General features: G+C 37.2%; 1 protein-coding gene across 1 annotated transcript in view; it reads left to right on the plus strand.

The window, feature by feature from the left end:
* Nucleotides 1-26682, plus strand: part of LOC107292541 (potassium voltage-gated channel subfamily D member 3) — a 63958-nt gene that overhangs the window by 33649 nt on the left and 3627 nt on the right. The window contains exons 2-4 of the mRNA XM_015821640.1: nt 7779-7880; nt 18926-19018; nt 24399-24455. Coding sequence (XP_015677126.1) covers nt 7779-7880; nt 18926-19018; nt 24399-24455 — 252 coding nt within the window. The remainder of the gene's footprint in view (nt 1-7778; nt 7881-18925; nt 19019-24398; nt 24456-26682) is intronic.

A 26682-nucleotide genomic window follows, 5' to 3' on the forward strand; every position in this document is an offset into this window, starting at 1 on the left:
GGTGGAGTAGTAGTTAGACCTCGCCACCCTCATTGCCACAAGGTAGGATCTGACATGTGTCCTTACCTGTGTTCGGTCGGGTTCGGTTCGGGTAGTCCTCCAACTGCTCTCTAGGCGTCTTTTCCGGCGTTTCATCTCTCTCAGCTCCTCGGTAAACCAAGGTGCCAATTGAGATCTACGTCGGGTCAGAGGCCGCAACCGCACGACTCGGTCCAGTGCTGCGGCTGCGGCCACATCCCAGGCCGCAGCCTGATCTTCCGCCGAGTCGTGACCTAGATCCACCGGATCTGGCCCAAGCTCCGTCAGAAACCTCTCCGGGTCCATCAGGCGCCTGGGACGGAACCATCTAGGCGGTTCCGTCTCCCTGCGGCGGGGGGAAGCGGTCCGGAAGTCCATCCTGAGGAGAGCATGATCTGACCATGACAAGGGCTCTATATTTATCTCCCCCATTTATCTCCCCCATTTATCTCCCCTATATTTATCTCCCCCATATACCTCAATTAGGTATTTTCCAACCAATGTATGCATTTATGAACGTTTTTTGTGCATATGACAATAGTGCATGCTGTTGTGATAGTAACACTGCTGTAGTTATATGACAGAACTTTATTTTAATAAGATAGCAGCAACCTGTGATCTTTGTAGGGTCTCCTCCCTCCCTCCCTCCCTCCCTCTCTCTCTCTCTCTCTCTCTCTCTCTCTCTCTCTCTGTTTCTCTCTGTGTCTCTGTCTCTCTCTGTTCTGTCTCTCTCTGTCTCTGTCTCTCTGTCTCTCTCTGTCTCTGTCTCTCTCTCTCTCTCTCATACACACACACACACACACACACACAAACACACACACGTTCACTTAGCAACCATTTTGCTTACTGACCTGGCCATTGTAACAGAATTCGGTCACTAAACTAGGAATGGATGTTCATTATTTAACCTGAAAGTGAATACCCTGCTTTCTTATGGATCTGTTTGTATGCAAGATACCTCACCTGCCATTTCTGCTACTTGTGAAGGACATTTGAATGCACTAAGTATAGTAGGACTCAAGTGCTCATTCTTGGCTGTCTTATAGGTCTCTTATGCCAGGCAGCATTGTAAAACCAGAAGCAACCAGCTTGTTATAATGTCAATAGTTGGGGGTGGATAGCAGTACCAAAAAATTAAACTCCAGTAGGTGGCCTATACAAATTAGTTAGAATGCATCCCACATCCTCATTATGCTAACTGCAAATGAACAAAATTACTTTGAACTACAATGATTCTAAAAGAATCGAAATGGTAAGTTTTCAAAGCAGAGTTTCACTGTTAGCAAGGATATAACATACTGGACTGAGCAAAGATGAAGAGGCAGCAAGATTCTTGAAATGATCAAATGAACTCATCAGCAGACTAAAATGGGGTAACTTATACAAAGTTTCTTACTCTTGTTTTAAACCTTAAAGTTGAAACCACCAGAGTTAGTTAAAAATTTTCTACAGGCCATAGTAGGTTTTTGCTAGGATGAACAATTATTTTGTGTTTCCTAAATTGTTTTCCTTGGTTTGTTTTTGTATGGAGAGCATTCAATGTTATGCCCTCACCTGAAATGGTACAACCTGGCCTAGCACCATGAGGCCAGAACATCAGTTTGCACAGGCAGAATAGAAGAGAATAGAGCTGGAAAGGACCTTGGAGATCTTCTAGTCCAGCCTCCTGCTCAAGCAGGAGAACCTACACCATCTCAGACAGGTGAATGTCCAGTCTCCTCTTAAAAATCTCCAGTGATGGAGCACCCATGATTTCTGGGAGTAAGCTATTCCACTGCTTGATTGTCCTCATTGTCAGGAAGTTTCTCCTTAGAAATTGTGGTATAATATGAAAATAGAATAGAATAGAATAGAATAGAATAGAATAGAATAGAATAGAATAGAATAGAATAGAATAGAATAGAAAGGGACATTGGAGGTCTTCTAGTCCAGCTCCCCGCTTAAGCTATACCATTTCAGACAAGTGACTATCTAGTCTCTTCTTAAAAACTTCCACAGATGGAGCGCCCACGATTTCTGAAGGCAAGCTGTTCCACTGGTTAATTGTTCTCACTGTTAGGAAGTTTCTCCTTAATTTCAAGTTGCTTCTCTCTTTGATTAGTTTCCAACCATTGTTTCTTGTCCTGCCCTCTGGTGCTTTGGAGAATAATTTGAACCCTTCTTCTTTGTGGCACCCTTTCAAATACAGGAATACTGCTATCATGACTGTATTGCTTTTATAAACTCACAGCATCAGGCTTCCATTGAAAAACCTTAAACTGATCAGCTTTAGAAATATCAGTGCTTGTGTCTACTAGAATTAATAGCTTAATTAATTTTAATAAATTCATGGAAATATTCAGATTTAATTGCTATTTTTTATTTTGAAAAATATTGTGTGATAATATAGCATTGTTTATTTTTTCCCATGAAAAAATAATTATCTGTGGCAAATAATCTAGGGTTTTTGTTTATTTGATTGTTTTAAGTAACAAAGCTTGATTGCATTTGAAACATTATTTCACAAAATACTGAAATCATGAAAACAATTATGAGAGAAGGGACATCTGGTTTTAGGATGAGAAAGGCATGATTAAACTGTTAATGGAAGAGTCTCTGGAAACATTATACAGTTGAGGAAAAGGTCAATGTGAGAAAGAAACTCATGATAACTCTGTCTTGATTTCACTTGGGATAAGATGGAATAAAGAAAAAGTTTGCACACTTTCAAGATTGTGTTATTCTACAAAAAAGAATCCCTATTGGGTCTGTTTCTTGACTTGGCTTACCTTGATGGGATGACAGAGGACTTGATCAGCAGGAGCAAGTAAGCACAGATTCATAGGGCCAAGGCCCAAATTCTGGCAGTTTTGAGGCTGGATTTATTAGTACTTCACAGATAGTTTATTGTATTTATTACAGTATATTGTAGCCTGCCTAGAATTGTGAGAAAAAACAGTGTGCAAATATTTATAAATTAAGTAAAGCTAAATAAATAAAATGGTTAAAAGATGTTCCAGACACAGTAAAGTGTGAGTGAAATCCATCTCATTAAAGGACAAATGTCAGTCAAGATGTTTGTCAATTATTTTGGCAGGCAAAGCATTTTGGGATAAAATAGTAGTGGCTGTTCTTTAAAAACATCCATGACATTCCAAATCTTGCTCAGTGTTTTGAAGTTTTCACTTGTTCCTAATAACATTTTGAAATAAGTCCTGCTTTCTGCTTATTTGTAGTTCTGAAGCATCAGAATCAGTTGTAACCAATTAAATTGGTCTATTCACAAGATGCTGTTTATAGACATGAAATTGAGAGTTCTGTACTTCCCCAAGTCCTTCCAGTTTTTTGAAGATGGGAATGGCATTTGCTCTCCTCCAGACTTCTGGAGTTGTCTAGAATTGCCAGTGTTGTGTCCCGTGCCTGCAGAAGCAGGCGCGGGAAGTTGCAAGAGTCCCGGGCATTTGCAAAAGCTGCCCGGGACCAGACTGAGCGGCGCCAGCCTTGCGTGCATGCGCAAGGCGGGAAAGGATTGCCTTGTGATTGGTTGGAATTGCCCGGGGATCGGAGGGTATATATAGAGGCTTGCGTGCCTCTGGGCTTGTCGTTGTTCGTATTTGGAAGCAGAGAATAAAGACTTGTTAGAAATGCTTCGTCTCAAGCGCCATTATTCTCCGGACTTAACACTGGCGACGAGGATGGGATTCAGTCTATACAGCTAGGGAAGCTTGAAGACTCACCCAAAGAAGTCCGGAAGAGGGAAACGGCGTGGAAGTCAGCGTTATCCTGCCAGTACGAAATCGCTGGAGGGTGCATGCGACTGAAGAAGACTCTGATCCTCGATCATGGTGAAAGTTGGGCGTTTAGCGGATTTCGACATCTCTCACCCCGAGAGGTGGGAATCATACGTTGCAAGAATCGAGACTTACTTCCACGTAAACCAGATAAGAGAGGAAGGCTTAAAGGCTGCCACAATGTTGTGCGTTTGTGGGCTAGACGCCTTTGAGATCGCCGAGAACCTAATCGCCCCGGCTTCGCTGGAAACGATGTCATACTCCGATCTGAAGAAAGTTTTAAAGGAACACTTCCAGCCCAAGCAATCTGTCATGGCTTGGAGGCACACATTTCAACAGAGGGATCAGCGAGCTGGGGAATCAGCAAAAGAATACGTTGCAGCTTTGAGAAGAGCAGCTAAACTGTGTGATTTCAAGGACTTAGAGGAAAGACTGCATGATCGTTTTGTGTGCAGACTGAGGAACGGAGACTTACAGCAGAAGCTGTTTGCCATGGAAGATGTCTCTTTCCAAGATGCTCTGCGAGAGGTTATGGCAGAGGAAGCTGCTGGTAGAGCGGTCAAGAATTTGCGGCCCACTTGAAGCGCTCCAGTGAATGCAACCATCCACAAGGAGGTGGACAAGCGGTACCAAGCAGCTGGGAGGAGGTCGAAAGATCGTCAGGACAAGGGCCCAGCTGAGGTTCGTTGCTTCGGATGCGGGGGTCACCACAAGCGAGCGGAATGTCGGTTCCGTTCTGCCATTTGCCGAGCGTGCGGAAAGAAAGGCCACATCGCTGCGGTCTGCCTGGGTCGACAGAAGGAGTTTCTACAAAACAACATGATTCGCCACGCTACCGCGGCTCCTTCACACCCTTCTACCAAAGGTGGCGTCCATGTTGGGCGCATTATTTTATCTAGGGGGGAGGGGTGTTGTGTCCTGTGCCTGCAGAAGCAGGCGCGGGAAGTTGCAAGAGTCCCGGGCATTTGCAAAAGCTGCCCGGGACCAGACTGAGCGGCGCCGGCCTTGCACGCATGCGCAAGGCGGGAAAGGATTGCCTTGTGATTGGTTGGAATTGCCCGGGGATCGGAGGGTATATATAGAGGCTTGCGCGCCTCTGGGCTTGTCGTTGTTCGTATTTGGAAGCAGAGAATAAAGACTTGTTAGAAATGCTTCGTCTCAAGCGCCATTATTCTCCGGACTTAACAGCCAGAATCTACTAACAGTTGTTCTACAAATTTGTCTGTTGGTTTACATCCCAGACTACTGAAGTGACTATCTAATTCATGTACATTAGCTACAGACACATGCAAAATAGGAGTTAAGAAGTTCTGCTTTCTCACATTACCCTTTATCAATTCAAGATTTCATTCTTGCAAAAGATCTACCTTGTCTTGGCTTTTCCTTTTGTTTGTAACTACTCGAAAGAACCTTTGTTATTGTTGTTATAGTTTTCAAGTCTAAAACCTTCTCAGCTTTAATTTTGCTGACACAGTTCTTACAGTTTGAGGAAACAGCCTTGAATTCTTCTTATCTTATTCAACCCTTCTTCCATTTCTTATAAATAAATCTTTTTGTCTTCAGCATTTTGTTCATGCTAACCTTTTTAGATTTCTCCAGTTTCTGCTTTTCATATATATTGTTCAAGCATGACTCGTCAAGCGTGACTCCTCATTCTATAGGATTTTGCTTAGTTCCTGGTGCTTTTCTCTTTCAGGAATTCAACCCATAAGATCCAGCCTAACTTCCCTCAGAATTCATTAAAAACTATTATTCAATGGTCCAATATGCAGATGTCAGTTTCTCCTTGTCTAAATTCCTGACAGTTCCCTAAATTTCTTCTTGACAGTTAGAACAAATAATCAGTGGAAAGGCTTGCCTGCAAAAGTTGTGGGTGCTCCATCACTGGAGATTTTTAAGAAGAGATTATGTAGGTATATGTTTGAAATGGGGATTGACTAGATCTCCAAAGTCTCTCCCTGCTCTGTTATTCTGTTATTTTATAAAATGTTACAATTTCAAAGATACCAGGATGACTTTCCTTAAGATAACAGCTGTCATTACTCCTTCAAACAATTCCTTTGTGCTGGACAGGATTAGGTCCATAGTAGCAGACTTCCTTGTTCTGTCTTCTATCTTCTGACAAGTGAAGTTGCCAACAAAAGAGAATCTATTGGACCTCTTGACTCTTAGCAGACTTAGATTTCCAGCAAATGTCAAGATAATTGAAATCTCCCATTATCCCATTTATGCATGTGTCTCTGAAAGAATGGTCATTTGACATAGAAAGACCACATCCATCTCCTCTGGCTGCTTAGGTGGTCTAAAATAAACTTCCCTGGTGGCATCACTTTTCTTTCTCTCTTCTTTTATTTTTACCCACATATTTTAAACAGTATTTCCATGCTTTAATTCCTAGATTCCTATGCAAGTATATATTTTTTTTATTTTATATAGTATAATATTCATACATTTTCTATTGCACCTGTTACTTTTGCATAGGTTCTAGGTTTCTAATACTATGACACACGTAAGTATCCTTCTATTAAGTTGAAAGTTTCCAATATTATGTGAAAAATATAAGTATTATTTCTATTTAGTTTTGTATTTGTCTTCCTGATTTAGGATATCTAGTTTACTATGTTTATTTTTCATATTTCTGCATGGGTATGGAGACAAGACATCTGAGATTTGATGACCATACCTACTAGGTTCACTGTTGTAGTTTTTCCTCTGTCCTACTCTTGTAGTTTGTTAAAGAACGGCCACTGAACATGCATGTTCAGAGTTCTATCCTTATATTTATATTCTAAGTATAGGTTCTTAGAAATAGTTTCCATCAAAAGCAGTTTAATTCAATAGGATTGCAGCATAAATATGCAAATTATCCTCAGTCTTTCCCTTATTCAGTTGTAGATAAATCAGGAGTATTCCAAATTAATAGTGAAATAGACTTGAGAGATACTGGTCCCTTTTGAATGTACAAGTCATACCCAACAGGCAATGAATTCAACTGCTTTTCATCTGCTTTTGTCTGCAACCAAATGGGCTGATCCCATTGTAGGCAGTCAGTCTTCCTAATCAGAAAATAAAGTAGAGAACATTTAAATGCATATTATTCCAGAAGCAGAGACCCAGGGAACACATTGGTAAAGGACACCAAGAATACAACACTCAAAAATTTACTAAGCATTTGCTGCTCCATCAATAGTGATGATGAGATGACGAGTCAAGCTTCAGAGCCAGAGCATTTCCTGTGTGTGGAAGAACTCTATGATTTTTACCTCAGTCACTGAGCAGATTTAAAATGAAAGCAGGATTTTTCTTATAGACTTAAGAGTTTAAATCCAAGCCTAACAATGAATAGAAATAATAAATAGTAGCAATGATTAACTTTCATTAATAGTATACCCTTTCTAAAAAATGCTATTGCTTATATTATTTTTTCAGCAAAAAGAAAAGTAGTTCAATAACAATGAGTTCATTTTTTAATATTTGCTTTAATTGATAGGAATAAAAAAGAATGCAATAAACTAAAAATAAGAATAAATGGGGTGAAAGAAAAGCATAAAAAACACAAAATGCCTATTTATAGAAAAATAGCTAAATTTTTAAACACAGTATTAAACCTTGATCACATGGAATAGTTGATCAAACCTTTCAATAAATTACTACAGATCCAGTTCATTAACCGAAGGTAAATACATACAATATAACTTCCAATTTTACATTGTCTCCATTATAAAACAGCATTGTTGTTTGTTTGTTTGTTTTTGCTATACTTTATCTCAGTAAATTCAATCTTATATGGTACATCACTCAAAACATGTTCACAGATCTCAACTGTGTTACTCTTCCCAAAATAATTTTTAGAGAACTATATGATAAAGAAAAGTTCAATAATAGGAAGACAAGTCCATTTTATACTTCCAGCATAATAAAGTTTTAAACATTCAGATATCATCCGTTAATATTGAAATTTAACCTGTCTCCTCTTTCTTTCTTTTACAGAAAGCCCGGTTAGCCAGGATTCGCGTAGCCAAAACAGGAAGTTCCAATGTCTTCCTTCACAGTAAACGCAATGGCCTCCTAAATGAAGCACTGGAATTGACGGTATGTGAACTAGAAAATGAGAATCTTTATAGCAAAGTTTAAGATAACTCCACTCCATCTTATCTTGTCAGTGTTGTAGGTTAGATTGAATAATAATAATAATAATAATAATAATAATAATAATAATAATAATAATAATAATGATGATGATGATGATGATGATGATGATGATGATGATGATGATGATGATGATGATGATGATGATGTTGGAAGGGACCTTGGAGGTCATCTAGTCCAACCCCCTGCTCAGGTAGGAAACCCAATACCATTTCAGACAAATGGCTGTCCAGTCTCTTCTTAAAAACTTCCAGTGTTGGAGCATTCACAGCTTCTGGAAGCAGGTTGTTCCACTGATTAATTGTTCTAACTGTAAGGAAATTTCTCCTTAGTTCTAGGTTGCTTCTCTCCTTGATTAGTTTCCATCAATTTCTTCTTGTCCTGCCTTCAGGTGCTTTGGAGAATAGTTTGACTGTCTTTTCTTTGTGGCAGCCCCTGAGATATTGGAATACTGCTATCATGTCACCTCTCGTTCTTCTCTTCATTAGACTAGACATACCCAGTTCCAGCAACCGTTCCTTATATGTTTTAGCCTCCAGTCTCCTAATTAACTTTGTGGTGACCAAAACTGGATGCAGTATTCCAAGTGTGGCCTTACCAAGGCATTGTAAAGTGGAATTGACACTTTAACACTTTTTATGCTTTAATCCATTCTATGTCTGTACATTTAATAATATTAAATGAAGTGAATTGCTAAATTATGAATATTAATATTAACAGAATAAAATCAGACTCAATTGACAAGTACACACATCATTCAGGTTAACAAAACCATTATTTTCTAATTAAACATTTGGATTAATCAGCACTATGTTTTGTTTGTTTGTTAATTATAGACGCAGTCCATTGTTAGATCCATTTATATATATCAAAATGCTTAAATTCCTTACATTTCTTACACTACAAGTTACCAGGTCAGTAATTCTGTTACTTGGAATCTCTGAAAATAGTGACCATCTTAATTTTCTTTTATAAGCACAGACTTAGACATTTAGCCTTGTCCACTGGCATATTTCATCTTGACTAATCAGAATCCTAACATTCAACTGGCCTAAGCTAAATATGATAAAATAGGATGGAAGTTAAGGGAAGCAAATTTCATCAGCAGCTTTTCCAATCTCTGTATTTGTCCCTGAGAAAAAAAAATATTTCAATTTTGTTAGAAACCCAGGAGACAGCCTGCCAAAAGACATATTTAAAATGTCAATTTTGCCAGAATTAATAACTAGCTAGATTGGGAATAAGGATGAATGAATTATATCTCTTTAATTTCAGAGATTTTCAGGGAGGTTTTCCTGAGGGCTTTTTAGAAACAAACTATCATGGTAATATTGTCAGAATACTACAGCCCTGTGTTTTTCTGAATTATGATGTTTCTCCAAACTGGAATTGTTTCCTTTTTTCCTAATAAAACACAACTGCAGACTCAGTTTGCAAATAACAAATTACCTTTAATAAATTCTGACAAGTTCAATTTACTAACTTTTAATAAAATATTTGAATGACAATGATTAACAACAATAAATTCACCAGCCTAACTGACTGTTGTTCCATTTTTCTTTGGAAGGATTTCAGCTTTTTAGCAATAGCATTTAAACTTATATACCACTTCATAGTGTTTTACAGTATTCTTTAAGTGGTTTACAGAGCCAGCATATTACCCCCAATAATCTGGATCCTCATTTTACCAACTTTGAAAGGATGGAAGGGTAAGTCAACTTTGAGCCAGTCAGGATCAAACTCCAGGCTGTGGACAGAGTTAGCCTGCAAAACTGCATTCTAAACATTGCACCACCAGGCTCCTTTTATCACCCTAATGTGTTAAAAATCATTTATTTTTATACTTGTTTCTACCTTTTTATTATGAAATAGCAATATTAGAGTGGAGGAAGGCGTTAAGATAAATCTCATCATTTTGGAAGAGGAGCTGGTATTGGCTTACTTGACAGGGTATTCCTTTCTCTTTTCTGCCCAAGAATTCTGGAGATTACAGGGCAAAACAATTGGAGAGGAGAGGGAAAGGATGCTATTAAGCATGGCTATTCAAAGCTTCAAAGGAGTATTTTGATTTAAAGCCCCTTTATTGTATCAACCCATCAAAGCAGATTCATAAATTGAAGCAGGAACATGCTTCAAAGCAAAGCAACCAAATCATATCAGGTGGCTTCAAAACATACTATAACTTTGAACTTATTTTATAGATGTTGTGGTTTTTCTTCTGCTTCAGAATCTGCAACAGTCAATATTCATCAGGATTATTCATAACTGTTATAGGCCTAGAACTTTCTAATAATATCCAAGACGTTCATTTTCTCCTACACTGATCTTGCAGTTCTGGAGGTGTCCTAACATCCTACACTGATCTTGTAGTTCTGGAGGTGTCCTAGCATCCCATTATCTGAATGGTTAGATTTGCAATTCCCCAACTTCACTTTTATGAATAATATTGTGTTGTAAATGTAGAGCAGTGTTTCTGACAAGTTGTGAATAGCTAGCAAATAATTCTATTACCTCATCTCCTGGGCTGCCATAGCACTTTTGAGGTGCAACACTAACATTATTTGGATTTCATTCATTCTCTTAGCTTTCAGCTTCTTTTATGCGATCAGCCACAACCTTAAAATTTACTCTTACTTGATTGACTGATACATTTCTGGGATGGTTTTGTCAGTGCAACTGGGAATTTAGTTAAATTCTCTTAGTAGTCTAAATTTGAGCTCAAAAATGTTCAATCTCATATGCATGTTTGGGTCAGTTCCTACTTTTACATTCTGTTAAATTAGGGCAGGTTTAAGTCTCTTGACAATGAAATTGGATACCAAGTTAACACTTAAAGGTCCTGGCATGAATTTTATTTTACTTTACTTTATTTTAAAAATGGAACTGGCAAGGTTATGAAGGCTACTTGTATCTTACTATAACTGATAAGATAGTGCTTCCAAGGAAGACCCAAGATTGGCAAATTGATCTTTTCAAGGGTCTTTTCAGTTCCTGATGTCCAACTAAAATCTACTTATTTTGCAATTTAAACCTATGATTCTTTGTTTTGTTTTCTGGAACAACTCACCTTTGCTGTATCTTCTCCATGATAGAATAGCATGATTCAAAATATATATCCAAAATGAAGATTTTGGAATAGTTTTCCCTTGAATGTTACTTCATCTTGAAATACTGAATAGTACTGAAAATGCTTGGAGAGATCTCAAATATGCAGGTAACACAAGGAGAATAAAAATATTTTTGAGCTAGAAAAGATATTCCAAGAAAAGTGGGTAAAAGACCCAAAAGTAGTAATAGAAAGCCCCTGAGTTGATCACAAGACATGTTTGCCAAACAAATTGTTACAAAGAACTCTTCTGGAAGAGTCTCCAAAATAGTGTATATTTTTTCTCATGTTGTATCTTTTACTCTAAATTGTAAATATACATTCAAATTTGCAAAAAGTCATCCTGTTTAATTCTATCCATTGTAGAAGTTGTGTTGCTTTCTGTTCACTAAGGGCAGACAAAAATATTTCTAATGTGGCTTCCAGGCCAAATCCAAGCCCCATTATCTGATACCATGGTTTCTGATTTTATTAATAAGATTTACAATATGTGTGGGTGGGTGGGGCGAGAGGGGAGAATACTCATGATCAGACAGACAGACAGACACACATACATACAAACACACATATTGTATTACCAGAGACATCTATTTCCATATTTCTTTTGATATTCTCTCTAGTTACATCTTTGTTTGTAGTGTGGGGACAATTAATTTATTCAATTGTTTTATTCAGATTGTCCAATCTTACTCTTGGATGACTCTAACAAGCAAGCTAACAGCCATCATAAGAGAATATAAAGGTTATTTTCATGTACAACTGCAAAAATGTAGTCATGAAGGATGAGTAGGGGAAATATAATTCCATTTAATAATGTAATCATTAGGGATAGAATTTAAAATAGAGGAAGCATAAAAAAAAATTCAATTTATTGCTGTCTACAGCTTTATTGCCCATTAAAACCAGGTGCCAGTTTTACCTAATGGGAAAAAAGTATTTAACTGTAATACATCTTAGAAATCTTAGAAATCTTGCTGTCAAACACATTGCACCCTTTGAACACAGCAGATTGTTCTCGTTACTTGGTTCCTGCTCCCAGTGCCAGCTCCAATGAGTTAATAAAAGTTTATGATTTAACTATGCAACCCCAGGAAAGATGCTGCAGGAATCTAAATCAGACTCAAGACTGCTTGACGTTTTTATAGCATCACGGTTGCTTGAAACAGATGTGCAGAACATCCTGGAACTTATTTCTGGTCTTTTCTTTTACCTGTTATTTTCATAAATTCCTTCCATCAGTGAAGTCCTGCCAGACAAAGTATCATCAGTCTAAATACAGACCCCTGAACACAAATACACACAGCTAAAAAGAAACCGGAAAATATGTTGCTGAAATGAAGCTTTGCAAAACTTGTATTTGGTTGTGTTTGGATGTTACATTTCTGCCTTATACAAATTAAAAAAACAAATCATAGCATGCAATATTGGAAAATATAATAAGCTGATACATATCTTCTGATTATTATTTATATAGCATACCTGATATGTAAAACGGAATACAATTCTGCTCTGTTTCTTATTCACTATAAACGTTATTACAAGCTATTACATTTTCCATTGTCTTGAATTGAACTGAGGCTACAGTAACTCATAGTGAATCCACTAGCCTAGATATGAGTACACCTGGCTAAAATTTAATTCTTGACAGAATATCAGTTCTTCTTTCCACTGTGCTTATCAAAATGTTTTCGTTTTCCCTCTGTTACTTTATGGAAGATACGGATTATTAGATGTTGTTAATACTGCAATTATCAGCTGTCTGAATTCAGGTTGCCATTTACAAAAGCTTACTTCTCTTCCTTATTGGACAATAAACATACAAATCAAGTTTATAAAGCTGATAGATCATAAAGCCCTTCTATGCTGCCCTCTGTTGCCAGATTTTCAAAAGTTACTCATTTCAGAAACAAATAGGAATTCCTATGCAATTCTTCTAAGAATCTCAGTTCTTGGAAAAGATAAAAGGTCAACACTGCATTTAAACTACAGACCTAAACCATTAAGCTTAGAACTATATATCTTGAGTAGATACATAACCCTGTATGTGCAAAGATAAAACAGGGAGCACATTTAGATCCTCAGTTCAGCTGTAGCAGCCATCTAGTGTATTGAGGCTGACTTAATGCTTTTTTGTTTTAAATTTTGTAGGTCATTGACTTAATATACTTGATTGCATTGCCAAATTCATACTGTAAATTGCAGAATTTAAAGCCATAATGTATGGCTCATCAAAATGTAAGCCTAACTCCTTTGAAGATATTACTGTGTCTTTGCTATGTCCCCTTTGACTTTCAGATGGCACTGATAGTGCTGATGTGCTGCTACCAGTTCATGGGATGCACTTAGCCTTATTAGACACAAACCTGAGGAAATCTCCTTACTGCTGGTGCTGACACCACATAATCATACTATCAAAAATTACCATTGGAAAGATACATTTTAAAGAATGAACTCTTGCATGGCTAAAGCATAGATTGGATGAAGTGGGCACACTCCATATCTCTTTCATCAAATGCTGCCAACCAGTGCAGCTCACAAAGCAGAGATATTACATATAATTGAAATGCATGCCATCTTCTAGATGGGAGTTTCGTTCCTAAATTTTGAAAAGTGTCAAACAATGCTTTAAAATATGATTAGGCGGCATGACATCTTAGCCAGGTAATTGTGGGCCATTTTCAAAATCTTTGAGGGCATTAGGCTCATCTCGTCCATTTTAGTCACTTAATGTGAACAATTTGGAAGAGTAAACTTCACAACATTAGTTGTTTTGATCCAAATGGGTGAATCCTGTAAGATAGTAGATGTACCTTTTGATGAAGTTGAAGGAAAGATTGTTTAGCACTATATATACATTCTAAAAATGTAAAAATATATCCATCAGTATTGTATATGACAACTTATTTGAAAACATGCAGAAAAAGTGAGATATTCTGATATCTCACTAAGCCAGAATTCTTCAAAATGAGCAAGTATAGCAAGAGAGCCAAAATAAACCATGGAAACCTCTGTGATTTGTATAGTGTGATATTTAAAGCAGGACCTCTGGCTTTTTCCCATCACAACAACCCAGAAAAGAAAGCCAGGAACAAATCTTCTATTCTAACTTTGGCTTTTTAAGGCATTCTTCTTTACACATTATGCAAAATAACATAAGAGTAGCTTTTCATGGAAGCAATACAAAAAGAGCTCTGCCAAATCAGATCAAAAAGCAATAGGTTTATCTAGCCTTTTTGCCCTCAATGTTCTTCAACTGAAGAACAGATTGAAACTTAGTAGGATCAGATTCAGGAAACAACTAATGATCTCCAGTAGGCAACCTAGTTGCTCACCTTTGCACTCATGGTGTCTGTACCCATCCCAACTGCTTCCTTTACAACTATTTCACTCTTTGGGGTGTCTGTGTGTTTGTGTGTGTACTGCTGTGCTTTGAGAATGAAGCTAGAGGGTAAGGATCCAATGGGCTAGCCTAACCGGAAAAGTCTAAGGAGCTCAGGTAGTTCTAGTTGTTGCATTATTTAGGTAATACTTCTGTTAAAGAGCCGTTGTCTGGTCTTTAATGTCATATTGTAGCCAACTAGAAGCTTACAAACAGGATACAATAGGAATAACTTTATTCTCTTTCTGCTCTCCTATAGTTGCTTTTTAAGATGTGCTTCTTGTGACAAAATCGCAATACATAATGTAGCAGCATAACTTCTGAAAACAACAGATCTGTATCCACAATTGTCACATCACCATGTCTCCACTCATCCTCTAAACCTTGCTCTGTTAGAATTTTGAAACATAAAATCTGGAGTCAATAGCAGCAATCTATAGTGATGCCATAATAAAGTAACGATAATATTCATTATCATACAGTAAATGTATTTTAATGATTCTCTAAAATATGTCCTTGTCAAACATCAATCTAAGTTAAAGGAGCTGTTTTGAGCACATAATTACCGATTTAACATATTTAATGGTTTTTGAAAGTCCCAACTACTGAACAAAAAATAAAATTGATAGCAATGATTAAAGAAGACATGCTGTGAAATTGAGGTGAAGTTCAAGGTCAGGAAATTTAAATTATATACACACACATATTTAGCCATGTCATTTCTAAAGCATAGCAACAAAAAAGGGAACACTAAAAATAATGTTTTCAGTGTCACCAATATATCTGGTTCTAGGCAAATCATGTCCTTGAGTCACAAAATTAGTGATGTGCACTGCCCATTCACAAAATCTGGGTTTCTATTGTACATCAAAGAGTTTCAGCCATGGAGGTTAATTTAATGAGATATCCTTTAAATAGGTGATGTCCTCATTAGACCAGCATTACAGCTATATTCCAAAAAATAGGTCAGTCACAGTAGGTAGAATTTTACAATTTATTGCACTTAATTGAGTTGATGAAAATGTCTAGCAAATTTCATTTGCAATTTCTGATTATGTCAAAATAAATATAAGAAAAGGAAGCAATGCAATGTTATTGTTTTGCCAAGTTACAAATTGTTTTCAGAAAATTCTTAAAATAAGGTAGATTTATTCCAGAGTTTGATTCCTTGATGCTTTGGGATTGCTTCAAAATATACTCTTCAAGGACTCTTTCAAGGAGGCACAAAAAGAAAACAAAATGGCCAGCAGAGTCACTAACATAATCTAAATCAGGGGTCCCCAACCCTCGGTCCGTGGACTGGTACCGGGCCGTGGCATGCCAGCAACCGGGCTGCACAAACAAGCAAAGCCCCATCCATGGAATGAAGGCAGAACACAAAACCACATCCACTCCAGTCCACGGAAAAACTTCTTGTCATGTAACCAGTCCCTGGTGCCCAAAAGGTTGGAGATCTCTAATCTAAATAATCCAGACTGCAGTTGTTTTCAGAACAGGGCTATAGTTCAGATGATGTAACATGTGTTTTGCCTGCAAAAATTCCAGATTCAAATCCAGATACATCAACTCTAATTGAGGTATGATTCAGTATAAGAAGCTTCTCATATCTCCAGGTTTCACTCTAGTTTTAAGTAATAGTGTACTAGTGAAGTAACTGAGAAAGGACTTAGATAAAGCTATAGAGCTATAGAGTTGTGAATATAGCCTTGCTTGGAACAAAATTTCATTTCCTTTGAGATGACATGTGTTTCTTGAATCACAATAGGTAAATAATATTAATCAGGCTGAATTATCATCAACCAATCTGTAATGGGAGGTGCTTAATTATTGTCTTTAATTTAACAAGACAGCATCCATCTGTGCATGCAAAAGTACAGATGGTAGGTATGGGACAAAAAACATAAGCTGCAACCCTATCAAGGACTTGTGCAAGGTAATAGCTGTAAAAAATTAGACTTGCTGCTTTACAATACTATGCTGGGCATAATATTATAAACACAAAATTGTATTGTTTGCTTAATGGTGGATCAAATTAATGATGGCCTTGGAAATGCCTGTAAAGGATTTCCATTTGTCGCAAAATGTTGCACATGCACACATGGTCACGTGATGTGATCTGTATGCTTGGCAACCTAATCACACCTAGCCCCCTGCTGATCACACCAAGCCCCCACCCCCCACATTCATGTGATTGCCATTCACAATCTTCTTTGCCAGCTCCCCTAAAAAGTCTGTGGAGAAGTCAACAGGGAAGGTTGCAAGCTGCTGCACTCTTTTCATCTCTGGGGACTGACTGAAAGAGCTCCCTGCCAAGCAAGCAGACCGAAAACTGAAATTCTTTTTCAAGGAGCTGCCTGCTGTAGAATTTCAAATCTGTACCAGCTTGCATGGAGCTGAAATCCTTTGTGCCTGCTTGCACAGAGCTGAAATCCTATCAGGTCTCCCAGGTGAATCAGACAGGATACATCTCTATATGAGCAAAATCTACTTCATCATAAGGCTACATTAACAGACTCACGCAAGTCTGAAAGTACAAAACTTCCTACCGCCCCTTTTAACCACTTGATCCATCAAGACAGGCCCTTTCTCACTTTCTTTATCTGACCATTAAGCCACTAGGGGGGGGAGGGTTGTGCCTCTGTTGTCTGATTGTTTCCAAGGCAGCATCTCTCCCTCTCTTTCCCAAAGGTATTTTCCACATTCCATTACACTGCCAAAGGATTTCAGTCTCATGCCTGCTTGCACAAACTGAATTCGTTTAGCAGGAAGTTGAAAATTCTGCTTGCATTTTGCAATGGAGTATTTTCAGCTCCTGAGTGGAGAGGCAGTAAGGAACACAGGTATCTCAGGGATGTAGGGAGGCCCAGTACAGGGCGCACATGAATTTCTTTCTGCTGAAGAGCTGAAACTCCTGCTTGGATTTTGGCAAGGAAGATTTTCAGGCCCTGAGCAGAAAGACAGTAACACTAGCAGGCTACCTGGCCTCCCGGGGTGTCCTCCCCTACCCAAGGGACCCCACACCCTTTATCTAGGACTCTGACTGGCAAAATTGCTTAGTGACTACAACTAGGAATGCCAAGATTGCTATCGTTGAGCAAAATCATCACGTGATGTCTTGCTTAACAACCACTTTGCCTAATGACAGATATTCCAGTTCAAATTTTGGTCATAATCAAGGACTGCCTGTAATTGAATGCCAGTGCCAAGGTTTAATTTTGAATGCTGGGAAAATATAGCTTGCTTTCCAAGGACAAGCAAGAGGAAGATGGGAGGGAAGAGATTCATTTTGATTCCCTGCAGTTAGGAAGTAGTAAACATTTGTTTCTAAAATGATTATTTGGAAAGGTCCTCTGTTTCCCTTCAGAAAATGCTGAATATGAATCACTTGCACAGAGGTGTGATTTTTTTTTTCTGAGTAACTATCAGATCTGCATAGATACTGATTATTGATAAAGTGTTCACTTGATAGCAGCTCTTCATCCCTGAGGACTGAAATTTAAGTACTTCCAGATAAATGAAGCTTCTTGTCATGTGTGCAGGATTTAGAGAGCCATCACATCTTCAGTCACCAGTTTATGAGTAGCTCAGATGTTTCATGCTGAAAATGAAACTGTGGTGCAGCTGTGGCAAAAAGGGGGAGGTTTGGTTTCCATCTTCTCTTGTCTGTGCTGTAAATAACAGCATTTCTTTGGAGTTTTTTTAAATGTATTTGTTACATTGATGTGTACTAACCTCTTCCCAATGTCTGTTCTTTCCTATCAAGAACCATGCAACCTGAATTAAATTGTACTTTGTATTTCAGCTGCAGATGTTATTATTGGTGTGTCAAAGAAAGCAGAAGCAGAGCTAACCTAGAATTATAGAAGTAGTTGCTTTGGTGGCACATTTAGGAATGCAAGCCAGTCTCCTTTGTGACTTTGGATCTTTTTAGTGCAGCTTTCTAGAGAGACAGAATTTTTTTTTAAAAAAAACCTTCTAAATTATAGATTTAGACAATTGTTATATTGTCTGATATGTTTCTGTTCATTCTGTTATCCAGGAGTAAAATCTTATTGGATGTAGCAAAAGCAGTCTGAACAACTATTGCATAGTTGTTTACCATAGAATAAGATTCTCCTAATCTGTTGTTCTTCTGGTCTGGATTACAATTCACATAACCTTCCAATGTTTGTCCAGCTGGGAATTAGGGAAGGCAGCAACTAAGCTTTATTGTGTAGCTTTACCTGCCAATCTATCTTTCTTTCTGTCTCTGTCTTCACCTTTAGTTTATGAGGTGGGGGTTCAGTTCTCTTCCTTTCTTTTTAAAAATTTAATTACATATATTGGAATAATCTTATGCAATAGAACTTGGGCTCTTTCTTATTAGGCAAGGGTATTGAAGCTCAAGAGCACTTATTTGTCCTTTTCTTGCTCATTTTTTCCACATTGCACTTTCAGATGCTGCACAAGATTGCTATTTTCTCTGTACCAATGGTCTCATGGATGCCTTTTCTGTCTGCTTAGGGGTCTATGGAAGATGAGCACAATATCAGCAAAGCCACATCCATCATTGAAAGTCAGCATCACCACCTGCTGCATTGCCTGGAAAAAACAACTGTAAGTAGGAACAGGGTGTGCTTTTGAGTCTGTTTTCACTCAAGCCCATACAGTTAAAAAAAAACAGAAAAGGGGGGTATATATTAAATTTAGCCTGCCAGTATTGAGTCAATATTGAGCCTTGATAAGCCTAATTTTTATTGGAGTTCCATATTCTCCTCCCTCCCTGTTGTGGTTGTTATTACATTATGTTATTACATTATTTTGCAAATATGCAAAATTGTTATCAAATATACGTGTTAACTACAACTAAGAAAAAAAGAATCAGAAAAGGAAATATGTGCATAAGGCCTGAAATAAAAGTATGAAACCCGAACTGGCTACTCATTGGCTACTCAATAGTCATACTACATTATTTAGAATAAGGGTGAATAATGGATGGCCCTCTACATGTTGTATTACATGTTTCCTCATTTTTCACCATTGATTATGGTGGGTAGGGCTGTTAAGATTTGGAAGTACTGTAAAGAACATCTGGAAGACCATCTCTATGGATCCATGATTGATGTACATATGAAAGCAATCTGCTCTATACCAAAACACATTACTCTCTTGCTTACCTGGACTTTGATCATTTGGCCAAATGAGTCAGTATATATGTGTACATGGAATATGCCCCTAAGTGCATATTGAAGACTCCTAGTTGCTCTATGCAATTGCCTCCTAATGATTACTGTTACATTAGTATCCATATCTTTATTGTATATTTTATTTTATTTATTGTTTTACCTTCTATATCAAATTATAATATTTTCAGTCTTACCCTGCCTGCATTGCTTTTTATACAAAGCAATAGATCTTCCTAAATATATGAATTATACATGAGGAAAGTCCTACTGAAGGCCACTTGTGGAAAGAGAATGGAAAGCCTTGGAGAAATTGTTGTCATCCTTGCAGAAACAAATAGAAAACTTTCACATCGAGAGCACAGAACAAGAGAATTCTGACGAATAATGTATTACATAAGCATGTTCTACTATATGCAATAAATGTTGCAGACATGTCTTGAATACTGTCTCCACAATGAAAGCTAACAGAAAAATTCAGAAGACATGTGTTCACTTGAGTTAGGTGAATATGTACAGCTAGCAAGTATAGTTGTCTATTGTATTCTTCTTCTAGACAATTTGAAAGTAACAAAAGAAAGAAAGTGTGTGTCCCTAAAACTGCTACAGCTATATCTATGTATATTTAATTTATTGCACCATGTAATTATTTTATAATTTACGAAAGATACATCCATAGTAAGGGAGCCTGTCCTTAAATTTATGTTACACACAAAAGTATTTTTGCATTTTCAAACCTACAAATTTGTGTTAAATAGCAGTTACTAAAATCTGCATCCTGATTCTGATTGAACCATAACAAAGGACTCCACTCTGGCAAAGATAAGAATGTAATTATTTTTTTTGAACACAGAGTTATGGACATGGTTTATCCTGTCCCTAAAATATTCCAAACAAAACCTACAAATTATTTTTCAAGGTTATTAGTATATCTCAATCCATGGTGGTGGTGCTGGTGGTGGTGGTGGTGGTGCTGGTGGTGGTGGTGGTGATGATGATGATGATGATGATGATGATGATGATGATGATGATGATGTGTTGTCTTGCAGGATTTAGAAAAGTATGTGAGAAAATAGATTGTTCATTACATGAATTGCTTATAAATAATAGCTTATTAATTTGGGGTTTTCCAAAATATATGAAATGCATATTTATGTTTTAACTTAAATTATTTATAACATAAATAAAAGGGGAGCCACAACAACACCTGAGTTCAAAGTTTTTCTTAGCCATAAATGTGACTAGGTGATTTTAGTTAAATCAGGGGTCTTCAAACTTGGCCCTTTTATGACTTGTGGACTTCAACTCCCAGAATTCCTCAGCCAGGCATGCTGGCTGAGGAATTCTGAGACTTGAAGTCCACAAGTCATAAAAGGGCCACGTTTGAAGACCCCTGAGTTAAATCATACTGCTGTTGTGAACATTAAATGGTATATCTTCATATATGCTATCCAAAAGGCTATGGTTGAAAAATGGAATACACACATACACACATAATGTAATCCCATTCCAGGATTACAGAATAAACAGGGGAAGAGTAACTAAACTTTATGAATACTGAGTTCTAAAGCTTTGGAGACTGGCTGTTTAAAGAAATAATTAATGACCCAATATACAATCTGAATGAATAAGAATAAATTATTCACCATTCAGCTGAAATCTGTATCTACCAGAAATAGTAATGAAAATACCTGCAGTGCTACATCAGCATGGGGTTGGATTCAGGTGAGGCTCACTGCAATCTCAATCAGTAATAAATAGCTGTTAAGTTATTGGAAAGGGTGTGTTGCTCTTGACCTAACCATATATCATTTTGAACAGAGAGGTTGTCATTCAAGGACTGACATATGGCATGTTCAGTGTGTTTTTCAGTGCTTTCATCAAAATAGTTCATTCAGCATTTGTGCTGAACATGCATGCCTTTCCATCATACTGAACTGATTAAAAAAAATCACACTTAACACATTGTCTCATTGTAGATTATGAATTCTAGAGCCACCAAAGAGTTATATTTCAGTGTCCCACAATTGCTAGTGGAATGAAGAATGACCTGTACATAAGCATTGCTAACAGGTTTCAAGGGGCAATTCACCTTTCCTTAAATAGAAAGAATGCTTTTGGTATTGTCTATTTTGTTGAAGTTTTGTGTTAAAACATCTGAGATGTGATGAATCATCTCTAAATTCAGCTAATTAAGTAAAACAATGTTGGGAAGGATTTGCTATCAATTTAAAAATTAGCAAATAAATAATGTACTGAAATGTTCAACCTTTTTCTATATGAATATGCAGCTTGTATTCTCTCAGTGGAAAAGCAATATGGACCAAAATCACAATTTCAATTGTTCCATTCAGTAATCACACTAGAACTTTTATTTTATAATTGATCTTTTCCCAGCTTTCCCATCTCTGAATCCCTTTTCCACACACATTCCCACTGTTAATCTACAGCAGCGTTTCTTAACCTTGGCAATTTTAAAATGTGTGGACTTCAACCACCAGAATTTCCCAGGCAGCACATAAAACCACGCAGTCTATGGAAAAACCTTTCTCCATGGAACTGGTCCCTGGTTGGGGACCTTTGCTGTAGAGTGAATAGAGTCAGAACAAAACATCATAATGGTGATGCTCTTTCTCTTATCAAAGCCATAGTTAGTTTCAGCTAAGAGACACTAGTGAATAGGACAGGGTGAACTATTCAAAAGGAGCACTTTATAAAACACCCTCTCTTGAAACCTGAAAGCAACCTTGTTCTCCAGAAAGCTTCTAAGACTTGCTCCATTTGCCTGCATTATATGTACATGCATACAGCCATTTCCCTTTATGGAAGTGTTTTCTATGCATCTACACACACACAGTAGCTGAGACGGGAGAGGGATGTATTGGTCAAGTTATTGCTCTGTTATGTACCCCATTCAAAGACTTTATGCAGTCTTAATTCTTTGTTCTGTTCTCCAAAAACAGGATTGCAGACTTACCACTTTATTCAGAAAGATTATTTATTATTTATTTTAGATTTATTCTGGAAGAGTTTGTAATATTGGAATAGCTTCTAAGGAAGGGGAAAGCCTTGCTTCAGGACTAAAAAGACTTTACAGTAGGACACAAAATAGCTTTGCAATTGGAAATAGAATATATATACTTCATGTAATAGAGGAAGAAGCAGAATCCCTAATGTATTAATTATCTTTCCCCAGGGATAAATTTTTGCACTTGACCCAATTGCATGGTTTTCTATTTACAGCTGCTTACAGCTATTTACAGCTGCTAAAGAATTGTTATAATGTTGTTTTCTTCTCTGTGAGAAGATGCCCAACTCTTTAAGAGCAGCTGGGGCTCTACTTGCTCCAGTAGAATTACTGGGAATTACTCAGGAAAAAATTCAGGGAATTACTTGTATCTATAACTTTCAGTTAAATGTCCAATGCTGCATGTACACCTTAAGATCACAAAGGTGACAAGAATGGGCATTTTAAGGCAGAATACAGAAGAGTTTAAGGGGCTTTCCTTAATCTTGGTTCTGGGTGTTTGAATTACTATTACTAAGATTTATCCCATTAGAGCCATTTATTATTGTTGCTGATGTTGCTTCTCAAAGAAAATGGTTTAAGACTATTCTGGAACATGCTTAGTTCCTGGAGAAGTTGAGAAGAACTGGAAATCAGAAAGAGAACTGGAGTTGAGGAAAGATCATCCCTGCAGGTGCCCTGGAGAAAAAGCATAATACTTTCAGAGCAACTGAGGAGACCCAAGGAGAGAATCATGGTGGATGGGCAATGATCCTGGTAATGCTGACTTAGAAAGAGGACTGACACAACAAAGAAAGTTCCAGTTTGTGAAAGAAACAATTAACTAAGCAAGTCAAAGATTAGCAATAAAATTCTTAAGTTATCAGTTTCCATTATCCCTTTATTTTCTGTATAGCCTGAACCAGCATGCAGGCCAAAGGGGTGGAAATGTGGGGGTGGGGAAAGGAAGGGGAAAGTAACATGTTAAAGAAAGTTTGAAAAAAAAAATCACAATCCAACTTAAAGCCTTTCTACTCCAAATAAAAGAGAGAAGAAAATTGGTTAGAAAAGTAACCAAAACTTTTTCTTGTTACAGGAGAAAAAAGTCAAGGGAGGAGAAAGTTAATTTGAACTTTTAATTTTACCATATAAATGTTTGGGAATCATATTACAAATTTTATGTCTTCAGCTGCGCTTTAGAAACACATTTAATAAAAGCACTATGTAATAATTCATAACTATTGCTCAGATAAAGAACAAGGGTTATACTATAATAGTAAATAAAAGTAGGTTTTGTCAAAAGTTTGTTTGTGCTTATTGCCTGGGAATATAACACTACAGTATCTTGAAGAATAATTTCCACACAATTCTCCTCATCCCAATCTTCTCCTTGCCTAATGTTTTGCTGTTAAAAGCCTCTAATTATAAATGGGAATGCATGGGTTGATTATAATTAAATCATAACATTACTTGCACTGAAATTTTCCTTGAATAAGGCAGAGCAAGTGCACTGTGCAATCTAGGACTGGATTTTTATCAGTCAGCTGTCTGGTTCATGTTGCTTAGGCATTTCCATTTGAGAGAACCTCCATTAGTGGATTATACAGTAATTTACTTTTTTTCCTGGCTACTTGGGAGACTTCTCTTACCAGTGAGATGACAGTTCAATCTAAAATAAGCTGGAGGAAAGGCCTCATTGCCCATTCAAACGTGTGAGATGCTAGGCAGAATGCTGGGATTGGATTTTGGAATGCTGGAATGGACAATCAATGGTGTTTTTATCTTTTGTTGACATGTTGTCCTGTAGGGATTGTCCTATCTTGTGGATGATCCCCTGTTATCTGTACGAACTTCCACCTTCAAGGTATTTCTTTCTTAATTCAATCTGTTTACTGCCATCTCTGTGCCATGTCTCAAGTGTTGCTTCCTTCCTTGTGATAATCCTGTTTTTTAGTAGATGATGCATGTTGGAGCTTTTTTATTATCTGGTGGCTTTGAGCACTGTTAAGAATATTGAATGAGGGACAGTAATTGCTTTATCTATTTTTAAAAGCTCAAATATGCTTTCAAATATGCTGTTTAATTATTTGATGTGGATGTGGCAGCCTTGAATATGCTAAGATGTTTGTTTTTCCTTTTAACTCTTATCATAAGTAAAGATCCCATTCATTTTTCACCTATTTGCTGAATACCTATATTATGCATTCCTGATCTGCCTATCATTATTTTTTTTAGATTGCAAACTATAACAATTCTAGTCCAAGATTTCTACTTTCATGTTCTGGATTTATATAAAACATAGTTGAGAATTGTTGTGGCCTGTTGTAAAATTTATGGTAAGTCAGTAGAGCTCAGTGTATGAGGACATTTCATTTTAGGATGAAGTCACAGGCAAGAAACTTACAGCATGTAAAAAAAAAAGACAGCTACACAATTTATTTGATTGTTGGGAGCTGCCCAGAGTCATTGAAGGTTGGGCAGCCTAGATGTTTTATTATAATGATCAGCCAGAAGTTTAAACTGGATTTTAGCATTTTTGTTCAACTATTAAGTCCCTGATGATGATGATGATGATGATGATGATGATGATGATGATGACGACAACGATGAAGATGAGGATGGTCTCCAGAATGCTATATTAAAGCTTTTCACTCATTGCATCCCAGCAGAAAATATTTTTCTGTGATAGTTCTACACTATTCAACTAAAATGACTTCATTAACCATTATAAGTGATTGCTCCATTGCAAAATATTATCTTTCTCCTAAGATATATTATCTAAGAAATGATAAAATATTACCTTATTTCCACTCATTTGCCATGTTAATCACAACTATGCATTGTTTAGCACCTGTCTCTGATTCATAGTTCTGAAGCAGGGATACCACACTGCTATTACATCCAAATACTTACATTACAATAACTGGTGATGGAATTATATAATCCCTTGCTAGAACATATTGTGTTGCAGCAATTCAAGTGTGAAGTAACTGCATAAAAAAAGAAGCAGCCATAGATTCCTTATGTCTGACTTGTGTTTCTTTACATACATCTCATGTAAAGGCAAAATATAGAGGTATATCCCAGCTAAAAATGCATGTATCCTGTATATTTCTATAGTTTATCCATCCCTCCATACAGAAGATACAAGTAGTCCTCAACTTATAACCAATCATTTAGTTACAACAAGCCCCCAAAAAGCTATTTATGACCTGGGTTCAAAATTTCTCCCCCTTCCCATTGTCATATGATCATATTTTGGATTCTCCCACTCCCCCAAAAAATGAAGGAGCAAAGGAAAAATGTATTTTTAAAAACATCCTTATATACAAATATATTGCTCTACTCTTAGGATGAAAAAAAGAGTTTCAAATTTCCCATAGAAAGGTTTCTAACCCTTTAAGACAGGGGTGTCAAATTCGCAACATCACGTGACGTGTCGCCACGTATCGCAACTTTTTCCCCATTGCCGAAGCTGGGATAGGTGCAGTTTCAGCATGACGCATCCAGTTCGCGGGCCGGCAGTTTGACAGCCCTGCTTTAAGAGGTGATATCATGTGTTGTGTTCAGAGGGGATAGACTTGGAAAGGGGGTCAAACAAGCTACAAATTGCAGCAGTTATTTTCACTACTTGGAAAATGTGGTTGCACTAGCTGATCCCTGAATTCTGTTCTTTCCTTCATTTATAACTTTAGGGGAGAGGATTGAGGTTAATATAAAGAGGTATTCATTAGTCTTCTAGACAGACTGACCGACAAGTGTCTAACTACTAGAAAGGCATTAGCACTGGGTCAACTACATGACATGCCCCCATTACCCTAATATATCATTATCTTGATATCTTTCAAACTACCTGCCCTATCATGATAGCTATAAATTGACAGGTCACCAGAGAATCAAAGCACCCATAGGAAGCTGACAACATTTTAGATTAGCCCTCAGATGAAGACATCTGAATTATTTTAAATGAAAACTGAAAGCTGGTTTATTACTTTGGCATTCTTGTAAACAAATAATGTCAAAAACAAACAATTATTTATGTGTTCTGTGCTACCAGCAACCACTTGTTAATATGTAAAATTTCATTCCAA

This window comes from Protobothrops mucrosquamatus, unplaced genomic scaffold (genome assembly GCF_001527695.2).
Source record: "Protobothrops mucrosquamatus isolate PMUCROS unplaced genomic scaffold, P.Mucros_1.0 scaffold1372, whole genome shotgun sequence".
Lineage (NCBI taxonomy): Eukaryota > Metazoa > Chordata > Lepidosauria > Squamata > Viperidae > Protobothrops > Protobothrops mucrosquamatus.